This window comes from Rhinoraja longicauda, chromosome 16, assembly GCF_053455715.1.
Source record: "Rhinoraja longicauda isolate Sanriku21f chromosome 16, sRhiLon1.1, whole genome shotgun sequence".
NCBI lineage: Eukaryota > Metazoa > Chordata > Chondrichthyes > Rajiformes > Arhynchobatidae > Rhinoraja > Rhinoraja longicauda.
The window spans coordinates 7,024,424-7,051,452 of NC_135968.1; the positions used below are offsets into that span (position 1 = coordinate 7,024,424).

The following is a 27,029-nucleotide window of genomic DNA, read 5'->3' on the forward strand; positions in this document are numbered from 1 at the left end:
ATTTGCAGGACTTTTGCCTCTCAATAGACAATAGGTGCAGGAGGAGGCCATTCGGCCCTTCGAGCCAGCACCGCCATTCAATGTGATCATGGCTGATCATTCTCAATCAGTTCCCCGTTCCTGCCTTCTCCCCATACCCCCTGACTCCGCTATCCTTAAGAGCTCTATCTAGCTCTCTCTTGAATGCATTAAGAGAATTGGCCTCCACTGCCTTCTGAGGCAGATAATTCCACAGATTCACAACTCTCTGACTGAAAAAGTTTTTCCTCATCTCCGTTCTAAATGGCCTACCTTGTTGTACATCCCCTTTTCCTAACTTGACACCTACATTTATGGAGCCATGGCGCTATGTATAAAGCATGGAGACAGAACCTTCGGCCCAACTGGTCCATGCCGACCACGTTACCAAACCGAGCTGGTTGCATTTGCTTGCGTCTCGCCCATATCAAGTACCTATCTTTTAAATGTCTATAAATGTACCCTCCTCTCCCATTTCCTCTGGCATCTTGGTCCAGATACCCTGCAGGTGCTGGTTTACAAAAAAAAGGACACAAATTGCTGGAGTAACTCAACGGGTCAGGCAGCATCTCTGGACAACGTGAATAGGTGACATTTCGGGTCCTTAGATTTTCCCAGTCTGAAGAAGGGTCCCGATCTGAAACGTCGCCCATCCATGTTCATCTGGAATGCTGCCTGAAACGGCTGAGTTACTCCAACACTTTGTGCCCCATCTTATGTGGAGATAAAAGTTGTCACTGAGGTTCCTTTTGAACGTTTCCTCCCGTTCAGTGCTGCCTCCGAGTATACTCAGGTCATGGCCAACAGTAAATAAAAACCTGGCAGTGAACAGGTTAAACCCATGTCCTCTGGTTTAGACTTCTCGAATTTGGGGAAAAAAGACTGTGGCTATTTCCCTAATCTGCACCCCTTGTGGTTTTATAAACCCGCACAAAGTCGCAATTCAAGTGAGGTTTGTCCCAAGAGGTATAAGAAAATAACTGCTGATGCCGGTACAAATCGAAGGTATTTATTCACAAAATGCTGGAGTAACTCAGCAGGTCAGGCAGCATCTCAGGAGAGAAGGGTCTCGACCCGAAAAGTCACCCATTCCTTCTCTCCTGAGATGCTGCCTGACCTGCTGAGTTACTCCAGCATTTTGTGAATAAATACCTTCGATTTGTCCCAAGAAGTCACTTTTCCCAAGCACTTAACACGATGTGTGAATGGCATCCTCCCTCCCTCCCTCCATGTGTGTGTACCCCGTGGATTAAAACCTGTCTTTCACAGCCTCTTTTAAGTCATACATTCAACTTTGATCCCAGCTCGGGTAGAGAGCCAGAGAAGGCTAATGCTTCAACCTGTTCTAAGCTCCTTGGACTCTGGGTAGGACCTTGCTCTTGGCTTTCCCATTTATTTGCTTGACCCTTGGACTGCAATAACCGGATATTCTCTCTCCAGCCCTCGGGAGACGACCCTGGCCGGCATTGCAGCTTTTATTTTCTTTCTCTCTCATCCCATCCCCTCCCTTCCCATTCTTGCATCCATTCCTCCTTCTCTCCCTCTCGTTCCTGCCTCCAGTTTAATTTGCCGATGTTTTGTATCCCGTTGTCTGCCTTCTTTGTCCCTTTGGTCTTGTTTTCCACCCGGCTCCCCCCCCCCCCCCCCCCTCCTCCCTCGGTCAAAGCATAGGTTTTATCCAGAGTTGATTTAACTTGCACCAGATTGCAGCAAGCAGAGAGGGAGCAGGAGACGGCGGAGCAGGGAAGTTACAAGTGCAGGCACGAGCTGGGGGGCAAACTGGAGACGTTGCAGAGGCAGAGCGACCAGAAGGAACAGCAGCTGTAAGTATTTGGGGAGAAGCGACGGAAATCAAATGATATTCAGATGAACATCCGTGATTGAACCGCCTTTGCACATTGTGTTAAATGTACCTCATGATCATGTACTTTCATATAAGAAAATAACTGCAGACGCTGGTACAAATGGAAGGTATTTATTCACAAAATGCTGGAGTAACTCAGCAGGTCAGGCAGCATCTCGGGAGAGAAGGAATGGGTGACGTTTCGGGTCGAGACCCTTCTTCAGACTGATGTCAGGGGGGCGGGACAAAGGAAGGATATAGGTGGAGACAGGAAGATAGAGGGAGATCTGGGAAGGGGAAGAGGAACTATCTAAAGTTGGAGATATATGCTCTTTTCCTTCTCCCGATGACTTAATACTGTCTTGCATTGCCGTGATCTCCAACTGCACTGTCTTCCCTCAGCCACATCTCTGGCCAACTGTCTCCCACACTTGCCTATGCTATCCCAGTCTTTGCTCTCCTTCCATTTCGCTTGTTGTTGTTCGTTGCGTTCCGCCCCTCTCCCCCCCCCCCCCCCCCCCCCCCATCTCCATGCGTTCTCCCTCAATCCCTCTTCCAACGCATTCTCTCACTCCCTCTCCTTCCCTTTACTACACGCTTTTCCTCCTTCCCTCTTCCACGTGCCCTTCCACTTTCACGTGCTCTCACTCCCTCCCTCTTCCATGCTCATTCCTCCCTCTCTGTGCATCCTCCCTCACTCTCTCCCTCTACCATGCACAGTTCCTGTTCCATGTGCTCTCCCGCATTCTATCCCTCTTAAGAGTCACAGAGTGATAATGTGGAAACAGGCCCTTCAGCCCATCTTGCCCACACCGGCCAACAATGTCCCGGCTAGACAAGTCCCACCTGCCTGCGTTTGTCCCATATCCCTCCAAACCTGTCCTATCCATGCACCTGTCTAACTGTTTCTTAAACGTTGGGATAGTCCCAGCCTCAACTACCTCCTCTGGCACATACCCACTACCATTTGTGTGAAAAAGTTACCCCTCAGATTCCTATTAAATCTTTCCCCCTTCACCTTGAACCTCTGTCCTCTGGTCCTCGATTCCCCTACTCTGGACAAGTGACTCTGTGCATCTATCCGAAAAAATTGTAAGTGTAGGTTAGTGCTAGTGTAGATCGCTGGTGTAGGAATTGTGTAAATCAAATTCCTACTGGGGTTAAACACAGTAAAATACTATTTTGGTCCTGGGAGTTTCATACTGTGTGCTTTCAGTATACGTGGTGCATATTTGGACACTTAAATCCTACCTAGAGTTTAGTTACTCGAGCACTTTATGCCCTTTTGTGTATACCAGCATCTGTAGTTCCTTGTTTCTACATTTTGGGGAAACATTTATATATATTTGATGGAAACTGAACTGATTGTGAACCAACAGAATACAACTGGAAACTGATTTGAAGATTGAGAAGGAATGGAGACGGGCTCTGCAGAACGACCTGAAGAGGGAGAGGAACACCATCTCAGAACTGAGAGCGCAGACGCAGCAGCTGAGCGCCCTGAAAAAGGTACCGTAAACACGAGTCTCACCGGCATCTTCATTAATCCAAGACAGCAAAGTGTCATAACAAATATCATGCAGTTTGTAGTTTCTTTTGAGTGTCTAATTGAAAGGACATTGCCCTGTCCCTACTGGCGATTTTGTGTCACTGATTGCCAATGTGTTGTACAAAAAGACGCAGAGGATTTGAGTATAGGACCAAGGAGGTCCTACTGCAGTTGTACAGGGCCCTGGTGAGACCACACCTGGGGTATTGTGTGCAGTTTTAGACAATAGACAATAGGTGCAGGAGTAGGCTATTCGGCCCTTCGAGCCAGCACCACCATTCAATGTGATCATGGCTGATCATTCTTAATCAGTACCCCGTTCCTGCCTTCTCCCCATACCCCCTGACTCCGCTATCCTTAAGAGCTCTATTTTGGTCTCGTAATTTGAGGAAGGACATTCTTGCTATTGAGGGAGTGCAGCGCAGAGTCAGCAGGTTAATTCCTGGGATGGCGGGATTGACATATGATGAAAGAATGGATCGACTGGGCTTATATTCATTGGAATTTAGAAGGATGAGATGGGATCTTTCAAATGGGATCACTCCAAAGATGGGATTACTCCAAAGACGTACAGGTATGTAGGTTAATTGGCTGGGCAAATGTAAAAATTGTCCCTAGGGTGTAGGATAGTGTTAATGTGCGGGGATCGCTGGGCGGCGCGGACCCGATGGGCCGAAGGGCCTGTTTCCGTGCTGTATCTCTAAATCTAAAAGAAAATCTAAATCTTATAGAAACATATAAAATTCTTAAGACATTGGACAGGCTAGATGCAGGAAAAATGTTCCCGATGGTGGGGGTGTCCAGAACCAGGGGTCACAGTTTAAGAATAAAGGGTAGGCTATTTAGGACTGAGATGAGGAAAAACCTTTTCATCCAGTGTTATGAATTTGTCGAATTCTCTGCCACAGAAGGCAATGGAGGCCAATTCACTGACTGTTTTCAAGAGTTAGATTTAGTTCTTCGGGCTAACGTAATCAAGGGATATGGGGAGAAAGCAGGAATGGGGCACTGATTTTGGATGATTTGCCATGATCATATTGAATGGCGGTGCTGGCTCGAAGGGCCGAATGGCCTACTCCTGCCCCTGCAAAGCGTTGGAGTAACTCAGCGGATCAGGCAGCATCCCTGGAGAACGCAGATTGGTGGTGTTTCAGGTCGGGACCCATCTTCAGTCGGAAAACGTCACCTATCCTTGTTCTCCAGAGGTGGTGCCCGACCAGCGGAGTTATTCCAGCGCCTGGTGTCCTTTTGTGCATTAACCAGCGCTGTAGTTCCTTGTAGAAACAAAGAACTGCTGATGCTGGTTTATATCAAAGATAGATACAAAGTGCTGGAGTAACTCAGCGGGTCAGGCAGCATCTCTGGAGGAAAAAGGTGGGTTACATTTTGGATCAAAACCCTTCTTCAGATTGAATGTAGGGGGTGGGGGTGAAGAGGCAAGAAAAGGCCAACATCAATGAGGGCTGGCAACATATTATCTCAAGAAACCTCACATGAAACATGGTAATATGGGGAGAAGGCAGGAACGGGGTACTGATTGAGAATGATCAACCATGATCACATTGAATGATGGTGCTGGCTCGAAGGGACGAATGGCCTACTCCTGCACCTATTGCCAAGCAAGGAGGAGCCTATTTGTTGCTGGAATGCTTGCCTTCATAGATTGGGGCACAGAATATAAAAGTTTGGATGTAACCTTTACAAAACATTGGTTAGGTCAAACTTGGGAGTGTTGTCTGCAGTTCTGGTCTGGTTAAAGGATGCAGTTGTGCTGGAGAGCTCGGGAGATTCACCAGGATGTTGCCTGGATTGGGAAGAGATCAAATATGACAGACTTGTTTTTCCTGAAGTAGAGGTGGCTGAGGAATGGTCTTATACACATACAATAAGATTATAAGTAACATAGAACGGGTGGATGGTGTAGGAAGGAACTGCAGATGCTGGTTTAAACCGCAGACACAAGCTGGAGTAACTCAGCGGGACAGGCATCTCTGGAGAGAAGGAATGGGTGACGTTTCGGGTTGAGACCCTTCTTCAGACCACTAAATAGTAAAGATGAGGGAGTGGGGGCTTGGGAAGTGGTCATTAGAGGCGAAAGGCATGTGAGGTTTCTTGGAGAGATTGGACCAGGGGGGGATAGGATGAAAATGAGGAATGTGGAAATCATTTCCTTGGGACAGGAGCAGGCAGAAACAATAGGTCTGCCAGGGCAGTTGTGTTTATGGATTTTGGGGAGAAGGTAAAACTGGGCTATGAAACGATAACATTAAAGGCTGTGGAAGGCAGACAGCCAGAAGTGATAAAATTTGAAATGGTCTGTGAGATTATGGCCTGGTGCTCATCTGTGGGATCATGAGGTCCAAGGATAAGTAGGAGTCTGAGAGTTGGCGCTTGGCCATTGACGGTAGAGGTCAGCTCGCCAGACTACCACGGCACCTCCCTTGTCAACGAGTTTGATGATAATGTCGGGGTTGCTGCAGAGTGAGCGGAGGGCTGTATGTTCAGAGGGGGTGAGGTTAGAGTAGGCAAGGGGAGTGGAAAAGTTGAGACGGTTGATGTAACCTACCACTTCTGGCTGTGCACGGTTGTGATCGCATCATTCGGGCCGGGCACCGCCTTCAGCAAGACCGGATTCCCCAGGATCCTGTTCCTCCCTGTGACTAAGTTGGCATGTTGAATTTGTGTCCTAGCTCCTACTTTTGGATATCTATATGAGAAAGCTGAGTCATACAGTGTGGAAACAGGACCTTCGGCCCAACTTGCCCACACTGACCAACATGCCCCATCTGCACTAGTCCCAATTGACTACATTTGGTGCGTATCCCATTAAACCGATCCTATCCCTGTACCTGTGTAGATGCTTCTTAAATGTTGCAATAATACCTTCCGGGAGCTCGTTCCATACACCCACCACCCTTCATGTAAAACAAAAAGTGACCCCTCGGGTTCCTATTAAATTTTGCCCCCTCGTCGTAAATCTGTTTTGTCTCATTTCTCGAGTCCACTACTCTGGGCAAGAGACTATGTGTGCACACCCTATCTATTCCTCTCATGGTTTTGTACATTTCTTTAAGATCACCCCTTATCCTCCTGCGCTCCAAGGAATAGTGTCCTTGGCTGCTCAACCTCTCCCTGTAGCTCAGGCCCTCGAGTCCTGGCAACATGTTTTATGTAAATGTTTTACAGCGCCCTTATGTTTGAGAATGAATATGATTTGCATGTGTTCTCTGTGTAACAATTGCTGCTTGCAACAGAACTTTGAATCGTGCAAATTTATTCAACAGCATGCAATTATTGGTTTTAACTTAAAGCTGTCTGACCCCAAGAACTGCCAGCTGCAGAAGCCCACATTGTTTTGTCAAAACACAGCCAACGATTTTGGGCTCGAGGACAAAATTGCAGCAGCAATGCCAAGAGTACATGCGGCATGATCTATCTGCCGCTGGAAGTTATTGAGGTTGGGGTTTGGCAGGCAGCTCAGTGATGATCCCCAGATTAGCTGTAAACTAGACAGAAGCAATCTCGCTCGCCCACGCTTCAAGCATTGTCCTCCAGTCTTCCATGGTGCAGATTAAGATGGGGTTGGATTGCAGCCCAGCGGTTGATGTTCCTGAGGTCTCCATTAATAGGCAAGGAAAACCTGTCTGTAGAGTGTCATCATCATCTTCTGTATTTTCTTGTGTTCTTGAAGGGAGTCAAGAGGAGCTGGATTGTGCAGGTATTGTGTAGTCATTGACAAACGCCTCTGCACATGTGGTCAGAATTGTACAGCATAGAAATGGACCCTATGGCCCAACTCACCCATGCCAACAAGATGTCTATCCAAGCATTTTGCCCAGATCCCTCTAAAATTATACCTGCATTCATGGCCTCTCCAGGCAGTTTGCCCTACACGCCCTTCACTCTCTGTGTGGAGAATGTCCCTTTTAAACTTTTCTCATCTTACCATAAACTGTGTTCTCTAGTTTTAGATTCCCCAACCCTGGAAACATTACTGGCTGTACTCCTTATCTCTGCCCCTCATGATTTTTTTCAACTCTACACTCCAGAGGAAAAAAGTCCCATCCTATTCAGCCTCTCCTTATAATTCCAGTCCTCCAGGTCCAGTAACATCCATGGGAACCCTGTCTAGCTGCATTCCTTGCCATCTCTGTTCTTCATCACTCCAGGGCCCTGCCATTTACCGTGCAAATCCAGGGTCAGGATTAATTTCCTAAAATGTAACACTTTGAGCTTGTCCCAGGTTAGATTCCTTCTGCCGGTCCTTGGCCAAAATTCACCTCTATCCCCATGACATTTGAAGTTAACCTTCTTCACTGTCCATTACCTTCCCAGATAAAATAGCCATAGATGAATAATTTTAATAAAGTCATTCCAACTTGATAAATCTGTTTATTGTTTTGTTTTGTAGGAATTCCTTGGATTACAAGAAGAGAATGGACAGCTGCAGAGAATCTGCAATGATCAGGAGCAGGCATTGCAGGAACTGGGCTACAAACTCAGCGAGTAAAACACCCCTCTCATCTTATTCGTTGTGCTGTTGGTTCATTTGTACTCTTTCCCCATTCCCCGATGAAAGATGTTCATTCCTAATGGTAATGTGGATGTATGTGGTGGTGGTAGGGTTCATTCCTAATGGGTAATGTACATGTATGTGGTGGTGGTAGGATTGGAGGGGCAATATGGTGGGAGGAGGGTAATATTTTTTAAATGATTTATGAGGGTGCAATCTATCTTGCAGACACCTTTTTTATAATAATTTCTCTGCAGTGTGTTCTTTTTCACTTTTTATAGGTCAAAGCTCAAAATCGAGACCATTAAGGAGGCTAACAAGGCATTGCAGGTAATTTTATAATGAATGCTAGTGGACTTTATCTGCTGTGACAGTGCTCATGATGCAATGCTTTATAAAGCAAAATCTCCTTGCATCTGTGTGTCTTCTGCTCAAATTTACATAATCTGAAGAGAATTTAAAAGTGTGGTACTTTAATCCTGCCAACTGACTTTTCAGTTCTAGAAAGTGTGATTTTTAAAAAAAAAGCGTGACAGTGAGAGTTCAAGGTCTGCAGGTCCCTGATGGAGTGAAAAGGATAAGGAACTCTGGAGAATGAGGGAAATTGAGGCTCTAAGCACGAAATAAGAGGCCTGGGTCAGGTACAGACAGCTGGGGTCAAATATATCCCTGGAGGGGTAGAGGGAATCGAGGAGACAATGGGGGCATTTTAAGAAACATTGCAAAGAAAGGTTTGTAAACTATAGACCAGTGAGCTGAACACGTGTGATGGAAAGGTGCTGGAGTGGATTCCGAGGAATAAGATGTACATGAATTTGCAAAAGCAGAGGTTGATTAGGAATTGCCAGCATGGTTTTGTGTGTGGGACAGTCTCTGAGGAATTTGATTTGAGTTTAAGAAATAACCAAGAAGGTTGATGAGGACAAGACCACGTGTAGTCTATTAGGACTTCAGCTAGGCCTTAAAAGTTCCACATGATAGACTGCTCTGGGAGGTTAGATTGCCTGGGATCCAGAGAGCTGGATACACAATTGGCTTAATGGTGGGAAACAGAGGGTGGTGACGGAAGATTGTTTTTCAGTCTGTAGGCCTGTAACTAGTTAGTTGTGTGTGCCTCGGGAATCGCTACTGGGTCCATTGCTGTTTCTCATCTGTATTAGTGATTTGGATGAGAGTGTACGAGGCATGCTTTGTAAGTTTGCAGATGACACTAAAATAGGAGATGCATTTTCATCCAAACCATGACGAATTCTGATCGTTGCAGAACACCAATGGTCACAGACCTCCAGACTGAAAAATCCCCTTCACTGAAGGGTCTGTAGAAGGATCCCGACCCAAAACGTCGTCTGTCCATTCTCTCCATAGATTCCAACATCTGCAATCACTTGTGACCCCATTCACTATTACCTTCTGTTTTCTATCACCAAGCCAGTTTTGTATCTAAATCACTGACTCACTGTGGATCCCAAGTAACTTAATCTTCTAGACCAGCCTACCATGGGGGACCTTATGAAATGCTTTACTGAAGTCCATGTTGATGACATCCATTGCCCGAACCTCATCAATCTTCTTACACACAATCAGGAAATAGACAGCAGCTCAGGCCAGATCTGTGGGCAGAGAAACAGTCAACGATTCAGGTTGAAAGAAACACAAGAAGCTTGTTACGTTGCAGGGAGGGTGTGGGAGGGAGATATCTATGATATGTCAAACCCATAGGGGGGCTATGGGGATAAGCTGTAAACAAGGAACAAGATTTACTTGCATTTGGAAAACATGGGGTTACTTGGGATAGTCAGCACAATCATGCAGCCAGAAAACAGGCTCTTCAGCCCAACTTGTCCATGCCAACCAAGATGCCCCACCTATGTTAGTCCCACCTGTACACTGTGGATGGCTTGATTGTTATCATGTATAGTCTTTCCACTGACTAGATAGCATGCAACAAAAAGCTTTCAGCCAATCATACCGACCAAGTTGCCATATTGGGCTAGTCTAATTTGCCTTTTAACTTGCTGTAGCAAACATCAACCTAAAGCTATTAAAAATATATATTTTTGGAAAAATAATGTTATTATGAGTCAAACTCTAGCCCGCACCATTTTCCCCATTGATACAATTGGGTTTTTTCTAACATGAGGTTTCTTAGAAATGCAAGTTATAGCAGAGCTATCTATTTGATGAGCAGGTGGCAGTCTGCATGGACTTAATTCAGTAGAGATCATTTCTAATCAACTTGATTTGAACTTTTGAGATAATCAGAATTGACAAAGATGGTAGTTTTTACATACACAGTAGATTAATGAAGATATACATTGAATGTGCAAGTTGGATTAAAAAGATGGCTCAGTATGGACCAAGCAACGGGTAATGGTGACAGTTTTAATTGACATTGGGGTCGGCTGTGTCCATTTAGAAGTCCTTCGCTGTTTTAGTCATGTCAGTGATTTGGACAAAATATAAATGCTATTAGGGAGATTTTTGTCAATAATATCAAACTTTGTTGTGTGATTAATAGTAAGGAAAATTCTAGGCTGCAGGAAAATATAGTTGGAAAACTAAAGAGTGAGAAAATGCATGATAAATGACAGGTGTATTGAGAAATACAGAAGGATCTTGCCAGGGTTTGTAAATTAGCTAGCCTGTTAGGTTTGGAGGTACTGCAGCTGACTTGTAGGGTTCTTTGGAGAACAGGAAGCGGGGTTAGCTGAAATACCACAGGCTCAGAGTGAGCTTCATCCAGCTACGCTCAAACTAACAACTTCTGGAGGACGTAGATAGGTGACGTTTCAGGTTGGGGTCCTTCTTCAGACTCGTCATCTATCCATATCCTGAAGAGATACTACCTGACCCGCTGAGTTACTCCAGCACTTTGTCTCCTTTTTAACTTTAAATAATAGTTTGTTTTCTACCCGGCAGTAACCTCTGTGCTTCTGATCTCTAGGGTTTGGTGTGGCTGAAAGACAGAGATGCTGCGTGTTGTAAGCTGTGTGAGAAGGAGTTCTCCATCAGTACAAGGAAGGTATGGATCATTTGAAGAATTATGCACCAACAGGGTAAAGCTATATTGGCAGGAAGCCCTGAAATGAGAGCAAGGTCATTCGAGATTAATGTCCCAAGAACTTGAACTAATTTCCCCAAAATGCTGGTGAGAATATCGTTGTAACACGAAGTTGGGAAGGAAAAAGTGTAACAAAAGTAAATAAAGGGCACAAGGTTCAGATCAATGGAATATTAGAACCAGCTTTAACAGGCCAATTCCTGCAACAAATTTAGAACTTCACAGATCAAATCCAAACCAAACCAGTCCAGCTGGGATGAAAACTCTTATCATCCAAAGCACTGTATTTTCATATCGCTTTGTCACCTTGGCCCACTCTAACCTGTGGAATTTTCTACAACCTTATAAACCTTCACAAGCTGGTATCTTAGTTTTGCCCTCTTCCACCCCTAATTGATATTGCTCCACCATTGATCATCAGATAGCTGTGTTCTACATTCTGGAAGGGAAGTTCTAGATGGGATGAGAGAGTAAGGTCAGGGCCAATTGTGACCGGGGTGAGAGGGGAGGTGAAAACGTGTGAGAGGGGAGGTGAATACCGAAGTTAAAGTGTTGTATTTAAATGCGCAAAGTATAAAAATAAAAAATAAAGTGGATGAGCGTGAGGCTCAGTTAGACATTGGCAAGTATGATGTTGTGGGAATCACAGAGACATGGCTACAAGAGGACCAGGGCTGGGAACTGAATATTCAGGGGTACACAACATATAGAAAAGACAGACAAGTGGGCAGAGGAGGTGGGGTAGCTCTGTTGGTAAGGAATGATATTCACTCTCTTGCAAGGGGTGACATAGAATCGATGTAGAATCAGTATGGATAGAAATGAGGAATTGCAAGGGTAAAAAGACCCTAATGGGAGTTATCTACAGGCCCCCGAACAGTAGCCTCGACATAGGGTGCCAGTTGAATCAAGAGCTAAAATTGGCATGTCGCAAATGTAATGCCACGGTGGTTATGAGAGATTTCATCATGCAGGTAGACTGGGAGAATCAGGTTGGTAATGGACCCCAGGAAAGAGTTTGTGGGGTGCCTCCGAGATGGATTCTTAGAACAGCTTGTACTGGAGCCTACCAGGGAGAAGGCAATTCTGGATTTAGTGTTGTGTAATGAACCTGATCTGATAAGGGGACTCATGGTAAAAGAGCCATTAGGAGGCAGTGATCACAATATAAGTTTTACTCTACAAATTGAGAGGGAGAAGGAAAAATCGGAAGTGTCAGTATTACAGTATAGCAAAGGGGATTACAGAGGCACGAGCTGGTCAGATTTGACTGGAAGGAGGCCCTAGCAGGGAAGACGGTAGAACAGCAATGGCAGGTATTCCTGGGAATAATGCAGCAGTTGCAGGATCAATTTATCCCAAAGAGGAGGAAAGATTCTAAGGGGAGTAAGAGGCACCCATGGCTGACAAGGGAAGTCAAGGACAGCATAAAAATAAAAGGGAAGAAGTATAACATAGCAAAGAGTGGGAAGCCAGAGGATTGGGACTCTTTTAAAGAGCAACAGAAGATAACTAAAAAACCAATACCGGGAGAAAAGATGAGGTACGAGGGTAAGCTAGCCAATAACATAAAGGAGGATAGTAAAAACCTTTTCAGGTATGCGAAGGCTGATAATTCCCCAGGGCCTGATGGTCTGCATCCCAGAGTACATAAGGGGGTGGCTCTAGAAATTGTGGACGCATTGGTAATAATTTTCCAATGTTTTAGATTCAGGATCAGTTCCTGTGGATTGGAGGGTAGCTAATGTTGTCCCACTTTTTAAGAAGGGAGGGAGAGGGAAAACGGGAAATTATAGACCAGTTAGTCTGACATCAGTGGTGGGGAAGATGGAGTCAATTATAAAAGACAAAATTGCGGAGCATTTGGATAGCAGTAACAGGATCGTTCCGAGTCAGCATGGATTTACGAAGGGGAAATCATGCTTGACTAATCTTCTGGAATTTTTTGAGGATGTAACTAGGAAAATTGGCACGGTGGATGTGGTGTAACTCGACTTTCAGAAAGCCTTCGACAAGGTCCCACATAGGAGATTAGTGGGCAAAATTAGAGCACATGGTATTGGGGGTAGGGTACTGACATGGATAGAAAATTGTTGGCAGACAGAAAGCAAAGAGTGGGGATAAATGGGTCCCTTTCAGAATGGCAGGCAGTGACTAGTGGGGTACAGCAAGGCTCGGTGCTGGGACCGCAGCCATTTACAATATACATTAATGACTTGGATGAAGGGATTAAAAGTACCATTAGCAAATTTGCAGATGATACAAAGCTGGGTGGTAGTGTGAACTGTGAGGAAGATGCAATGAGGTTGCAGGTTAACTTGGACAGGTTGTGTGAGTGGGCGGATGCATGGCAGATGCAGTTTAATGTGGATAAGTGTGAGGTTATCCACTTTGGTGGTAAGAATAGGAAGGCAGATTATTATCTGAATTGTGTCAAGTTAGGAACAGGGGACGTACAACGAGATCTGGGTGTCCTCGTGCATCAGTCACTGAAAGGAAGCATGCAGGTACAGCAGGCAGTGAAGAAAGCCAATGGAATGTTGGCCTTCATAACAAGAGGAGTTGAGTATAGGAGCAAAGAGGTCCTTCTGCAGTTGTACAGAGAGCTAGATAGGGCTCTTAAGGATGGCGGTGTCAGGGAGTATGGGGAGAAGGCAGGAACGGGGCACTGATTGAGAATGATCAGCCATGATCACATTGAATGGTGGTGCTGGCTGGAAGGGCCGAATGGCCTACTCCTGCACCTATTGTCTATTGCCTATCCCTTCAACTATGATTGCACTCCCAATTATCATTTTAATCAACACCTAAATCGGAGGAGTGTTGCAGAAATAAATAAATACATACTAAGCTGATTTATTATTATCTTCTCTTTAGCACCACTGCAGGAACTGTGGGGAAATCTTCTGCAACGCCTGTTCTGATAACGAGCTTCCGCTGCCCTCCTCTCCCAAGCCTGTGCGTGTGTGTGACACCTGCCATGCGCTGTTGCTACAACAATGCTCCTCCAACACCTGAACATCGCAGAAGCAAGTTTCAGTTGAGGCCTGGCCTTGCACCAGTGGGCAGAATTTAGATCTTGTCGCAACTAGGTCTTTAACACAGTCCATGCCAGTCTCCATGAAAAAAAAGAATAACTTTTAAGAGGCAGAAGTACACAAAAAATTGTGCTTCTTTGTAATTAGACGAACGTCCTCGTTACTGCTCAAGGGGAATTATACAGGTGCCAACTCAAAAAGCTGGCAATAATTTCAACAGCTATTTTGTACTCACACTATTAACGTATTTAAAATTGATCACTAATGCACTACTTTTTGAAAGTTGAACTTTTGCTGGTATTCAATTTATTTGTGCCTTTCACATTGCATGGAGGACCAAATAACGGAATCTTTAGTTTTGAAACCATTTACCTATCACAATGTGAAGCCAAGTGTTCACTAGCATTAAAATTAGTCTTTGAGGATAACTCAATCCTTGTGTGATAATTGTTTAAATAGGTCTTGTTACTTATGTACAAAGTAAGAGCTGATTTAATCGATGCATGAACCGTGGATAATAGTGGCAAGACCACCAGTTGTTTGTCTATTGTAATGATTTTCCTTCCAGTTAAATGTAGACAAGAGATACTTTTTTTGTATTGGAAATAGGAAATGCATACTCAATATAATAGTAAAGCCAAAATGTCATTGTAATCTTGACTTCAAGCAGTGGAGTGCATGCATGCGGTTCAACAGAGACAAGGATACCGGACATTAACTCTCAATCCAGTTCTTAAACTAAACCATAACCAGATTTGCTAGTGCTGTGATGGCAAAACACTCTTCATAGTACTTGACAGGCTGGGCAGTGACAGCATCAGGTTGCAGAGGGAATCTACTCAGGAATAGCACTGCAGAGGCATTGAATCTGAACACAGCAAATTTGGTGCCAACATGGGGAACCTTAAAAATATTTTCCTCCCAAATAGGTCCACGCTACTGTGCAAATGGGGAAGAGTTGCCCTGCCCCACTGCCTAGCCAAGCAATACATTGCAGTTGTGCTTATTTGTAATGTATTTCTTCAAAATCGGTCCCAGTATACTATCAGGAGCAATTTAATTTACGGAATTAAATTCAGATTCCATAAAGTTTCAAACCATCACGTGAAAGATGGGCAAGATACCTGTTTAACTGGACTACACTGAGCATTAGGTGGAATTAAGACTCAGTTCTAACTATCTAACTCATTTTAAGCCATGTTTTGTGAAATTATAGAGATTTGCAAATCACAGAATAAACTATTTCAAAATAGTTTTAAAAATCTTTATTGGACTCATGGGTATTTAAACGGGAATTTTTTTTAAACTGGAAAAATTAAATCAAGGCGATAATGAAACCTTAAGATTCAAATTAACATTATCACAGACACAAAATCTATTGTGCCCAGACCCAATTTTAGAAACAGAGCAGGAATATCACAGACTTAATCCTGCAAAATACAAAAACAAAATATCTTCAAAAATGACTAGTAGCGGCCACGGTCACTTTGGGGCAATGTGTACCCACTAGTACATTCGCCACCCTCCACTGCCGCCCATGCTCCCCATTCCTCCCATGTTACCCCCCATTCCCATGCCTCCAGAGCCGCTGTAGTATCCCCCTGCACCATTGTTGCCTCCGCTGTGCCGACCTAGAATAAAGAATTTAATCGTAAAGCCTTCAAATCAAAATTTAAAAGCTTGAAGATCTGGCAGCCTGACGCATCAGAAAGTCAGGTTAATCATAGAAAATGCAATTCCCAAGAATGTTAATCGATTTTCCCTCAGATAGCTAATAATAGCGGGGAAGTCTGTGGGTGGGGAGGGGGCAAGGATACAATGCAACCAAAAGAACACAAGAGTACATGAACATAAGTGATAGCACAACTAGGCCATTCAGCCCATCAAGTCTAGTCCGCCATTCAATCATGGCTGATCTATCTCTCCCTCCTAACCCCATTCTCCTGCCTTCTCCCCATAACCTCTCACACCTGTACTCATCAAACTTTGTAAACATGCAATTTAAATACTTGGGAGTTCAGGGGCAACAAACAAAAATATAAAACATGACAGTAAATTTTGAAGAATATAACTCTTCAAAGAGAAAATTATCACATAATTCTATTTGGAATTGAAAATAAAAAGAATGTAACTTTCCTTACCGTAAGAGGCCATGCTGCTCTGACTCCCGTAGCCGGCGGCGTAATTACCGGACATCCCGTGGTTCCCCGACGCACCATAACCTCCCTGGTTTCCTGCAGGGAAGGAGTCTTTTAGATAAATATATCTCAAAGCATTCGCACTGCCGCTGCAAAGCTAGATGGAAGGGATTCAACTCACCCATCGCGTGGCCCCCATAGCTGCCACCGTAGCCGCTAGATCCTCCGCCAGCAGTGGAGTTCAAGAAGAGTTCAATGTAACGATGCTCTGAAACAAGATTGACCGCCGAGTAAACATCTTAGTCGATCACCTGCCCCACACAACACAACAGGCATTCTCTCACGAGTTACAACGTGCACCAAATCATGAGAACTGGACATTTGAAAACAACATCCCAAATTGCTTTGACAGATGTTGTTTATCACAGAAGATTCACAAACCAAGGACGTTGTGATTTCTTGACCGCCAACTTCATTAAAATTTGGTAATCACCAAATACCCATGCGCTGTACACCCTGTCTTTGAAGGACACAAAGTGCTGGAGTTACTCAGCAGGTCAGGCAGCACATGGATGCACAGGTCTGGGGAACATGGATAGGTGATCTAGGTGAGGCCCTTTTTCAGACTCTGGAGTCTGCAGAAGGGGTGTCGATGAAAAACATCACCTGTCCATATTCTCCAGAGATGATGCCAAACCTGCTGAGTTATTCCAACACTTTGTCCCCTTTTGTGTATTAACCAGCATCTGCACTTATTTTTTCCTAACATTCCTGTCCTTGCCAGCCTGGAGTCAACGGTCTGCCCTGGTGTTTTAACCACCCTCTAATATCACTTCAATAAAACCACCCCCAGTTTTGCTGGTGGACCATGCGCCTTCCCAATGCAGGCTGTGTAATCCTCAGAAAGATTCCCTCCTACACTTGGCAAATGGGCATTAACCAAGGTCAGCCCTATGAGATGAATGCCACCTGCTATGTACACATCATACAGGGCCCTGGTGAGACCGCACCTGGAGTATTGTGTGCAGTTTTGGTCTCCTAATTTCAGGAAGGACATTTTTGCTATTGAGGGAGTGCAACGTAGGTTCACCAGGTCAATTCCCGGGATGGCGGGTCTGACATATGATGATAGAATGGATCGAATGGGCTAATATTCACTGGAATTTAGAAGGATGAGAGGGTATCTTATAGAAACACATAAAATTCTTCAGCGATTTGACAGGCTAGATGCAGGAAATTGTTCCCCAGAACCAGGGGTCAGTTTAAGAATAAAGGGTGGGCCATTTAGGACTGAGATGAGGAAAAACGTTTTCAACCAGGGAATTGTGAACCTGTGGAATTCTCTGCCACAGAAGGCAGTGGAGGCCAATTCACTGTATGTATTCAAGAGTTAGATATAGCACTTCGGGCTAACAGAATCAAGGGATATGGGGAGAAAGCAGGAACAGGGTACTGATTCTGGATGATCAGCCATGATCATATTGAATGGTGGTGCTAGCTCGCAAAGTCCGAATGGCCTTCTCCTGCACCTATTTTCTATGTTTCTAATTCCCCACCAACAAGCATTGGCCATGGCAGGATTCTTTATTCTAAATTAACTTTGTGGTTCCTACACCAAGATCAAACTCAGTAGAGATAAGCCATGAAAATTAGGCACTTCAGTCCATGCAGCTCAGCCACAACCCCTGGGGAAAGCCAGACAAGAGCTTAATTTGTACTTACGCATGTGAGCTTTATCCTTAGACATGGCGGCTACTGCATCCTCGTGTGTTGCAAATTCAACGTCAGCCTCCCCTGTGGCCCGACCGTCGTTTCCATACTCAAGGTGAATGCGAAGAGGGTTCAGAGGGGAAAAGAACTACAAAGAAACAATTGTAAAACAGAATGTAACCACACACTGATCAGATTTGTTGCTGCTGATTGATTGAATAAATTAATTGGAAACTTACGTGTGCAACGTCATCCTCAGATGCCCGGAACGGCAGACCACGCATGTGCACAAAGTGTCCACTCAGATAGCCCGAGCTGGCATCTCCAGCTCCTCCATATCCTTGGTTGCCCATACCTGTAAAGAGCAGAGTTAGTGAAAACTCTGAAAACACCCTTTCCCATTCTACATTTATATTTCATTCTGATAACCTCTCACATACCCCAGCACACCCTCCCTCATTCATAAGTGATAGGAACAGAATTAGGCCACTCCGCCCATTGAGTCTACACCACCATTCAATTATGGCTGATCTATCTTTTCCCTCTACCCCATTCTCCTGCCATCTCCCTATAACCCAACACCCATTCTTCCAAATTTCTCTGCTCATTCCCACTCATTTCCTTTGTCCCATTCACTCTATTTTACCCTTCGGCCTTTTCCCGTGTTGCAATTTTCCACGTTCCCCAAAGAATATAATCAAAATCATTCCAAACACCAAACCTACCTCTGCTGCCCCTCATAGGCCCATCGTATTCGTCGTTCCCATAGCCATAGTTGTCATAGCCGTTGTAGTCGTCATACCCACCGTACCCTGAAGAAACCACAAACACACACTAGATAAAATGAAAACACCTCCTGGGCGATGTAAAATACACCTCTACCCAACTCAAAAGACAAAATTTGCACCAACAGCTAAAGGAAAGATACGTCAATTTAGAATATAACAAGTTATTCATATTTAAACTCAAGGCTTAGACAGTGGGACTGCAAGGCATTTATTCTGGCAGCAAGGACAATGAATGAATCTTGCTCTAGTTGCAAGTATTTGGCCATTGTGAATCTCTGCATGCTGGAAACAAGTCACATCCCAATTCCGCAGTAAGACATGGAAATACTTTCAGATTAATGCTCAGCTATATATTGTGTACAACAAGCATTTCACTTGAAATTTCACTCACCACCACCATAACCACCTCCTCGACGCATACGTTCGTAAACGCCCCCTCGCTGGGGACCAGCTCCAAGGTAACCACCTCGTCCCATCGGCCTATCGTATGGGCCAGGCCTCTGTCCCATCAGCCGCTTTGGGGGATCATAGTATGCCCGCACCTCACTTCTGCTGCTTTTAAATATCTCAATGTACCTAAATCACAATTAATACACAGTTAGCATTCATGAGAAATACTGTAATTGTAGTATTATTCTGGATAACAATTAGGCTGAAAACACTTATCTTAGTTTACATGAGAACGACTAGCAGACATTTCTAGAGAACACCAATTCTACACATTTAATTTAACATTGAGTCCTACATGACATTTTAATTTAATGTTTTCTCAATGGAGTAAACCTATTTGCAATTGATTATATTCAACAGGTTATTATTTATACTATTTTGCAAATAATCTTCTCAAAATGTTGTTCAGTAAAAAACTGAGGCCATAAAATGGATCCGATTCTAATGCATGAAAATATTGTTCAAGTATAACACAGTTGCAATAATTGTAATTACAATATTGTTCATCTCAGGCATTCACTGATCTGCAGCTTAGAAGAGAGAAGAAAAAAAATCAAGAGGGCAAGTACACGCCAAGAACATGCAGCCCCAAGGGGACGTGGCAGTCCTGGCACATTAGACCATTGTTATTGGGTTCTGACAGGGAGCAAAAATAAAAGTAACGGGAGAGGAGCTGAGCATGGAAAGCAACATGAGTGAGCAAACATTGTGCTGCAAGTGATGACAAGGTAAAAAGTGAAATGTTACTGTATCAATTCAAAGATTTGTAACAACCCCAGATAAATGGGGGTCACACAGCACTCCATATTTAACTCTTACTGGGGTACAAGATCACAACAAGCCACCTGAAGTTATGAGGCAGCTGTGAGACCATGCCATAACATTTGCAAACCATTATGCTGCATTTTTTATCCACTCAATCCAAGCAGGATTCTTACACATTAATATATTTTGTTTAAAAAGGCATAATTCAATCAAGCTACACGTGTAGCTTTTACTTGGGATCTTAGGATTATAGAATATTAGTTATGTATGTTATTCTTAACTGACTGCAAGATCAGTGTGTAGTCCCAACTTCAGTGCGTCATACACCAGCACCCAGCGATTAAACTCAACTTTAAGATGAATAACCAACCCGTCCGTCCATCCCCACCTGTGCCCTATTCTTTCCTTGTGTTTCCCCAGTGCTTTTTCTGCTATCTCCTTTGAAGCAAACTGCACGAAGGCCTCCCCTGTGCTTCTCCCCTGGTAGTCCATCGGCAAAGTTATCCCATTTGGCACGATTTCCAACCCTTTAACCCAAGGACAAAATAACCCCATCAGGGGAACAATATTAAATGATGCACAATTCCCAACATTATCTACATATTTATAAAAGATTATCACCCCAGTTACTAACACATAAAAATGTAAAACACTAATAAGACTTAGATTTACAGCACACCCAACCTCCATAATGATTTTAAGTGTTCAGCTTCAAAATTAGTTAAACAGACTAAATGGCAACTACAGAACTCATTTCAATTACAACACTTTAACAACTGCTCTGAAGGTACAGCAGCAATCCATTATGTTGAGTCCAACTACAGACAAATACAATTATACATTCAGTTCATAGTGCAGATACTGAAGTTATATTTAGGTATAGGATGCCACAAACATCAAGATACGCAAATCCTTATGCTTCAAACACAAAATTTTTACCAAATACAACTAAAATCTAAATATTTCAATTGTCACCGACATTTTAAATTTACATTAAAGACACAATTGCCTTTAAGCCAACAAACAAGTAATTCAAGTAAATCTTAAATTATGAGATCAACAATTACCCATTACAAGTTACACAGATCTAACAGCAATTTAAAAGTTTTAATATAGATTTCCAGTGAAGACACGTGCATGTGAAAAATACCTGTGAAAAACTGAACTATCTCCTCCTTGCTGCACCCAAATGGGAGTCCGCGGAGTCGCACGGTGCCATCGTTGGACGTATCAGTAGGAGTGGCACCGTTATGTTTTAGAACCCACTCCATTTCACTGCCGTTAGATTTGAAAACTGAAGGGTGAAAAGATAACAGGCTGTAGCTTTGCACAGAAGACATATGCAGGTGCATCCTCCGGTCTCAAAACAGTTGTGCCACATAATAAGTGTTCCCACGTCTCCATAGAACAGTCAGCAACTGCCCAGTTCTTTCCCCTTGAGGTTTTCCGCCGAGATTAAACCATTGGTTTAACCAAATAGTTACGCCTGAGGCATGAACTAATTCATCACATCAAAACATACATTTAAGTTATGTTATCAAGGCAGCAGGGGAATTGCAAGGAGTGTTGATTAAGGACCAGGATTGTATTTATAAAGGGCTAGTCGGCAACGGTGACACGAAACTAACATATGGCATAACAAAACCATCTGGCATAACAAAACTTCATCTGGCTGACAGATATCCTCTGGGGAAAGAGGATAAAACATTGAAAGAAGGTGCAGGAGTAGGCCATTCGGCCCTTTGAGCCAGCATTGCCATTCAATATGATCATGGCTGATCATTCAGAATCAGTACCCTGTTCCTTTTTCCAATATCCCTGGATTTCATTTTAGAAACCAAATGTGGCCTGGTCTACATGCTCTGGTCTACAAACCCCCAAATTTAAAACACATTTAAAGGCAGATACCACATATTAAACATTTAGGGGAATAATATCTAAACTGGGAACGCAGTCCAGCAGACATTTTATCAGGAAGAATCACAGCTTGGTTTGCAAACAGCTCCACCCAAGATTGTTGGAAATTGCAGAGTTGTGGATGCAGCCCAGACCGTCACATTGACTCCCTTTCATTGACTCTATTTATACCTCACGCTGCCTCGGCAAGGCCAGCAGCATAATCAACGACGGATTGCACCCTGGCCATTCCCTATTTCCCCCCTTCCATTGGGAAAAAGGCACATCTCCAGATTCAGGGAGTTTCTTCCCACCTCTTAACAGGCAAGTGAACCATCCTACCACAACTAGAGAGCAGTCCTGAACCATCCATATAATTCATGGATACTATCCATTATGGATACTATCCATATCATTTGGAGACCCTCGGACTCTCTTTGATCGGATCTTACCTTGCACTAAACATTATTCCCTTATCGTGTATCTGAACACCGTGGACGGCTCGATTGTAATCGTGTATTGTCCTTCCGCTGACCAGTTAGCACGCAACAAAAGCTTTTCATTGTACCTCGGTACACGTTACAATACACTAAACCAGCTGATCAACAACAGCATCTTGCTGTATTCACAGCAGTGTCACAACCCTTAGCACCACTGTCTCATCACCACTCCCAACATCCAGGTAGCATACAGGAGTAGCGCTGCAAGCCCTTAACACCAGCCTCAAAGTCTCATGGCCATAGGTTAATAAACAAATGTCTCCCTGGTTATGGTATACTGCTCTCGGCTGATGAATCAGTGCCCCTCTAAATGAAATTAGTTATTAGCACTGAGAGTAAAAAGGGCAGGTTACTTGCTCTGGGTAGAGGATGTCAATGCACCAGCACTAGTAGAAGCACCCATGACCAAACTGTCCAAGTCCAGAAGACCGGAGCTGTGAAGAATCTGTCTGTGACAGGTGGCAAGTAGACCAACACAAGGAATAAACCTCATCCTCCACATTCTACCCGTGCAGATCCATCTGCAGATGCAAAGCCCATCTTTACAACACCCTCCACTACCCTTGCGTACCAGCATATTAAACGGAATATAACAAAGCTGACATCTCAAATCTGGGCACCTGTAAAGCCCTCTGGGTTATTAGATTTATATTCCACCACAATCTGTAACCTCGTGGCCTTAACATATTGCTCACCGTCTACCTAGAGTAACCTTTCACAAAAGATAAACTCAAAGTTTATCAACGCGTGTCAAAACGACCGGTTCCATAGCCTCAGCATCATCTTATATGGTGGTCCCCGAAACAAACCACTTCGTAGACCCTTTCCACATCTGCTAAGACCCAAATTAATTTTGCACGTTTCAACCCAGCACCACGGTGACAGATAGTGTGGAAACAGGCCCTTCGGCCCAACTTGTCCACACTGGCCAACATGTCCCAGCTACACTAGTCCTACCTGCCCATGTTTGGTCCATATTCCTCCAAACCTATCCCATACATGTACCTGTCTAACTGTTTCTTAAATGTTCGGATAGTCCCAGCCTCAACTACCTCCTATGGCAGCTTGTTCCATACACCCACCACCGTTTGTGTGAAAAAGTTACCAATAGGTGCAGGAGTAGGCCATTCGAGCCAGCACCGCCATTCAATGTGATCATGGCTGATCATTCTCAATCAGTACCCCTATTACCAGTCAGGTTCCTATTAAATCTTTTCCCCTTCGCCTTAAACCTATGTCATCTGGTCCTCGATTCACCTACTCTGTGCAAGAGACTTTGTACCTCTACACAATCTATTCCTCTCATAATTTTATACACCTCAATAAGATCACCTCTCATCTTCCTGGGCTGCCTGGGCTGCAATGAAGAGTCCCAACCTCCACCTATAGCTCAGAGCCTCTAGCCCTGGCAACATCCTTGTAAATCTTCTCTGATCTCTTTCCTATCTTCTATAACACAGTGCCCAGAACTGAACACAATACTCAAAATGCAGCCTCACCAACGTCTTATACAACTGCAACATGACCTCCCATTCCTCAGCCCACCTGGCCAATCGATCAAGATGCTGCTGCAGTTTTTCACAACTATCATTTTTCCATCACTATTCTTGGCGTGACACTGAAGACAGTGGAGTGTATGCCAGAGCCTTCATTTCGCTGATATGCCCGTGCTGCCAATCAACACAGGATTGTTACTCACCTTCAATGTATCTGTGGCCCATATATTTCCTATCTTTGGCCAAAGCTTTTTTAAAGTCCTCCTCGTTATCTAGATGTACGTAGGCCTCACCGCTTGGACGGCCATCTTTCGAGGTAGTAAACTGCACACCACGCAACCCGTTTCGAATATCACATTCTAAACCAAAAGAAACACGTCAAAATTCTGCAGTGCTGCAGCGACCGATGAAACTCATCTTGATCGTACACAATTATACCTGAAAAGAAACGAGTCACTTCCTCTGGTGTACATGACCACGGTAAACCCCGTACTCGAACTACGTAGTCCTCCTCCTTCGTGGGCTCCTCAGGCTCCTCTTTCTCTGCAATTATTGTCAAACAATGAATAGCAACAGGCTTGGCGTGCAGCCGAAACATTACAATTCAGAAATTGAACCAATGCTCACCTACAACCTCCTCCTCCTCCTCCTCCTCCTCTTCTGGCTCCAGAGTAGTAAAGATTTCTGTGAAACAATCATATATGTTGGATATGTTAATTAAGTGAAGAATTATGTGCTTTTTTCCCCAATCAGGTGGCTTGGTTATAAATCTTTGAATGTACTCTCCAAGATCATTCTGTACCATGGAACAATCAACCAAGGCAAATATAGACACAAAATGCTGGAGTAACTCAGCGAGACAGGCAGGATCTCTCGAGAGAAGGAATGGGTGACGTTTCGAGTCAAGACCCTTCTTCAGACTGATGTCAGGGGAGGGGGAGACACAGGGATAAGGAAATGTAAGGTGTGAAAACTGGACAAAGCGAATGTGGATCAAGGAAAATGTAGAAAAGATCATTGTTAGCTGGGAGAAGGTAACAACAAAGCAGAGATAAAGTATAGTCGGAGACAGTAAGACTGGTCGGAGAACTGGGAAGGGATGGAGAGAGAGGGAAAGCAAGGGTTACTTGAAGTTAGGGAAGTCAATGTTCATACCAAGATGCCCAAGCGAATATGAAGCGCTGTTCCTCTATTTTGCACTGGGCCTCACTCTGACAATGGAGGAGGCCCAGGACAGAAAGGTCAGTGCGGGAATGGGAGTTAAAGTGTTTAGCAACTGGAAAACCAAGGCAGTCATGCCAGATTTTCTTTGAAGGTACAGGTTGGAAACAGGCCCTTCAGCCCACCCTGACCATTGATCACCCTGTATACTACATGATTCTACCTTCTCATCCACTCCCTGCATTCAGAGATTAACAGATTAATTGTATTAAAGGTTTCAAAGGTCTTTCATTGTCACATGTACCAATTCAAGTACAGTGATATGCGAATGACCATACAGCCATACGAAAGAAAAAGCAAGACACACAAACTAGGTAAAGGTTAACATAAACATCCACCACAGCGGATTCCCCACATTCCTCCCTGTGATGGAAGGCAATAAAGTCCAATCTTTCTCTTTGTATTAACAAGGGAGTCAGGTGTTCAGCCACGATTGAATGGCGGAGGCGGCTTGATGTGCCGAACGGCCTTATTCTGTTCCCATAACCTATGAGCTACACACACGGGGCAATTTACAGATGCCAATTAATAGACACAAAGTGGTGGAGTAACTCAACGGGTCATGTTTTATCCAACCATCGCCCCTGTGTTAAAGACAATAGACAATAGGTGCAGGAGGCCATTCAGACCTTCGCGCCACAACCGCCATTCGCTGCGATCATGGCTGATCATTCGCAATCAGTTCCCCGTTCCTGCCTTCTCCCCTTATCCCTTGACTCCGCTATCTTTAAGAGCTCTATCTAACTCTCTCTTGAAAGCATCCAGAGAATCGGCGTCCACTGCCACCGGAGGTCGCAAGCAATGGGGCCGCTTGATGGGAGCAGTACCGCCGGAAGCCGCCGTGTGAGCGGTGGCGCTCTAGCCGGAGGACCCCGGGGCCGCTGGCTCGGTGGGGAGCGGTTGCCGCCAGAGGCCGCCGTGCGACTGGTGGCGCTGCAGTTGGAGGACCGCGGGGGAAAGGGAGCGCTACCGCCGGAGGTCGAAAGCAATGGGGGCGCTGCCGCTGGAGGACCGCGGGAGCCGCCCGGCGGCTGAAGGGGGAACAGCAGCCGATGGCCGGCCGGCCGCTTTGTTGTGTTTCGCGGGTCCCGGGGCGCCGGGGGATGGGGGGCGTTAACCCGTTATAGAGCCCGGACGGGCCGGCGGTCGGATAATCCCGGCGCGACCGTCTCGTTTCCCAACCGCCCCAACATCGGCCGTCTCAATCACCGGGAACTCATCCCGACGGCGACCCGACATCCGAAGCCCACGGAGAGCGGGCCGAGGGAGGCGGAGAGCGGGGCTCCGGCGCCCACTAGGCCCCGACCCTTTCAGACCTTCCCGCCAACGGCCAGGCCGGCGCCGCGGACCGTACACCATCTCAAGGCCTCACTGAGCCTGAAGCTATCCTGTAAAGTGGTTCTGTTTTACCCTCTTCCTGCGCCATGGTGCCGCGCTGATGCCGACGAGCGGAGACAATGGACGAGCGCGCAACCGACCCTTGGCAAAATGGCGCCAGCCCCGAACCCGCCCGCTGCACGCACGGCGTCGCCGCTCTCGCGAGAGACGGAGGCCCCGCCCCTCCCTCCCTCCGCGCGGGCCCCCAGCACCCCCTCCACACACGTAACCAGCCTCCCTCACCCTCCCCCACACACGTATTCGGCCTCCCTCACCCTTCCCCCACACACGTAACCAGCCTCCCTCACACGTTTCCAGCCTCCCTCACCCCCCACACACGTAACCAGCCTCATTCACCCTCCCCCCACACGTAACCAGCCTTCTCCACCCTCCCCCCACACGTAACCAGCCTCCCGTACCCCCTCCCCACACATGTAATCAGCCTCACTCACCCCCCACACATGCACGTACCCAGCCTTCCTCACCCCCCCCCACACACACACGTACCCAGCCTTCCTCACCCCACACACACGTACCCAGCCTTCCTCACCCCACACACACGTACCCAGCCTCCCTCACCGCCCCACGTAGTCAGCCTCCCTCACCCCCCTCCACACGTGATCCGTCTCACCCCGATCAGTCGCCCTCACCCCTCCCCGTTAACCC

The 27,029-nt window shown here is 45.3% G+C and overlaps 2 protein-coding genes across 5 annotated transcripts in view; one reads left to right on the forward strand and one right to left on the reverse strand.

The window, feature by feature from the left end:
• Positions 1 to 15,713, forward strand: part of rufy2 (RUN and FYVE domain containing 2) — a 48,552-nt gene extending 32,839 nt beyond the window's left edge. Inside the window, exons 13-18 of one of the 2 annotated variants that reach the window (XM_078413120.1) lie at positions 1,722 to 1,841; positions 3,241 to 3,370; positions 7,822 to 7,916; positions 8,205 to 8,253; positions 10,868 to 10,945; positions 13,862 to 15,713. In XM_078413120.1, coding sequence (XP_078269246.1) covers positions 1,722 to 1,841; positions 3,241 to 3,370; positions 7,822 to 7,916; positions 8,205 to 8,253; positions 10,868 to 10,945; positions 13,862 to 14,002 — 613 coding nt within the window. In that variant the 3' untranslated portion in view covers positions 14,003 to 15,713. The remainder of the gene's footprint in view (positions 1 to 1,721; positions 1,842 to 3,240; positions 3,371 to 7,821; positions 7,917 to 8,204; positions 8,254 to 10,867; positions 10,946 to 13,861) is intronic. The other variant, XM_078413121.1, reaches the window with a different exon arrangement.
• Positions 6,692 to 26,507, reverse strand: hnrnph3 (heterogeneous nuclear ribonucleoprotein H3 (2H9)). 3 transcript variants are annotated; one of them, XM_078413125.1, is made up of 13 exons: positions 26,397 to 26,507; positions 24,393 to 24,449; positions 24,204 to 24,308; positions 23,969 to 24,124; positions 21,024 to 21,167; positions 20,262 to 20,400; positions 19,050 to 19,234; positions 18,596 to 18,682; positions 18,110 to 18,225; positions 17,883 to 18,018; positions 16,342 to 16,428; positions 16,164 to 16,271; positions 6,692 to 9,533 (listed from the first exon to the last, which is right to left on the reverse strand). In XM_078413125.1, exons 1-13 carry the CDS (start codon positions 26,410 to 26,412, stop codon positions 9,523 to 9,525), a joined length of 1,347 nt encoding a protein of 448 aa, XP_078269251.1. In that variant the 5' UTR covers positions 26,413 to 26,507; the 3' UTR covers positions 6,692 to 9,522. The 3 variants fall into 3 exon arrangements, with proteins under 3 accessions (XP_078269251.1, XP_078269249.1, XP_078269250.1); XM_078413123.1 differs by lacking the exon at positions 6,692 to 9,533 and adding an exon at positions 15,279 to 15,652 and having other exon boundaries at positions 16,158 to 16,271; XM_078413124.1 differs by lacking the exon at positions 6,692 to 9,533 and adding an exon at positions 15,280 to 15,653.
• Positions 26,508 to 27,029: the final 522 nt, after the last annotated feature.

Coding starts and splice junctions, on each gene's coding strand:
- hnrnph3 (XM_078413123.1), bottom strand. Junction 24,309..24,392: donor GGAGGAGGAGGAGGTTGTAG/GTGAGCATTGGT, acceptor CAATAATTGCAG/AGAAAGAGGAGCCTGAGGAG. Junction 18,226..18,595: donor GCCTATGAGGGGCAGCAGAG/GTAGGTTTGGTG, acceptor TGCTCTTTACAG/GTATGGGCAACCAAGGATAT.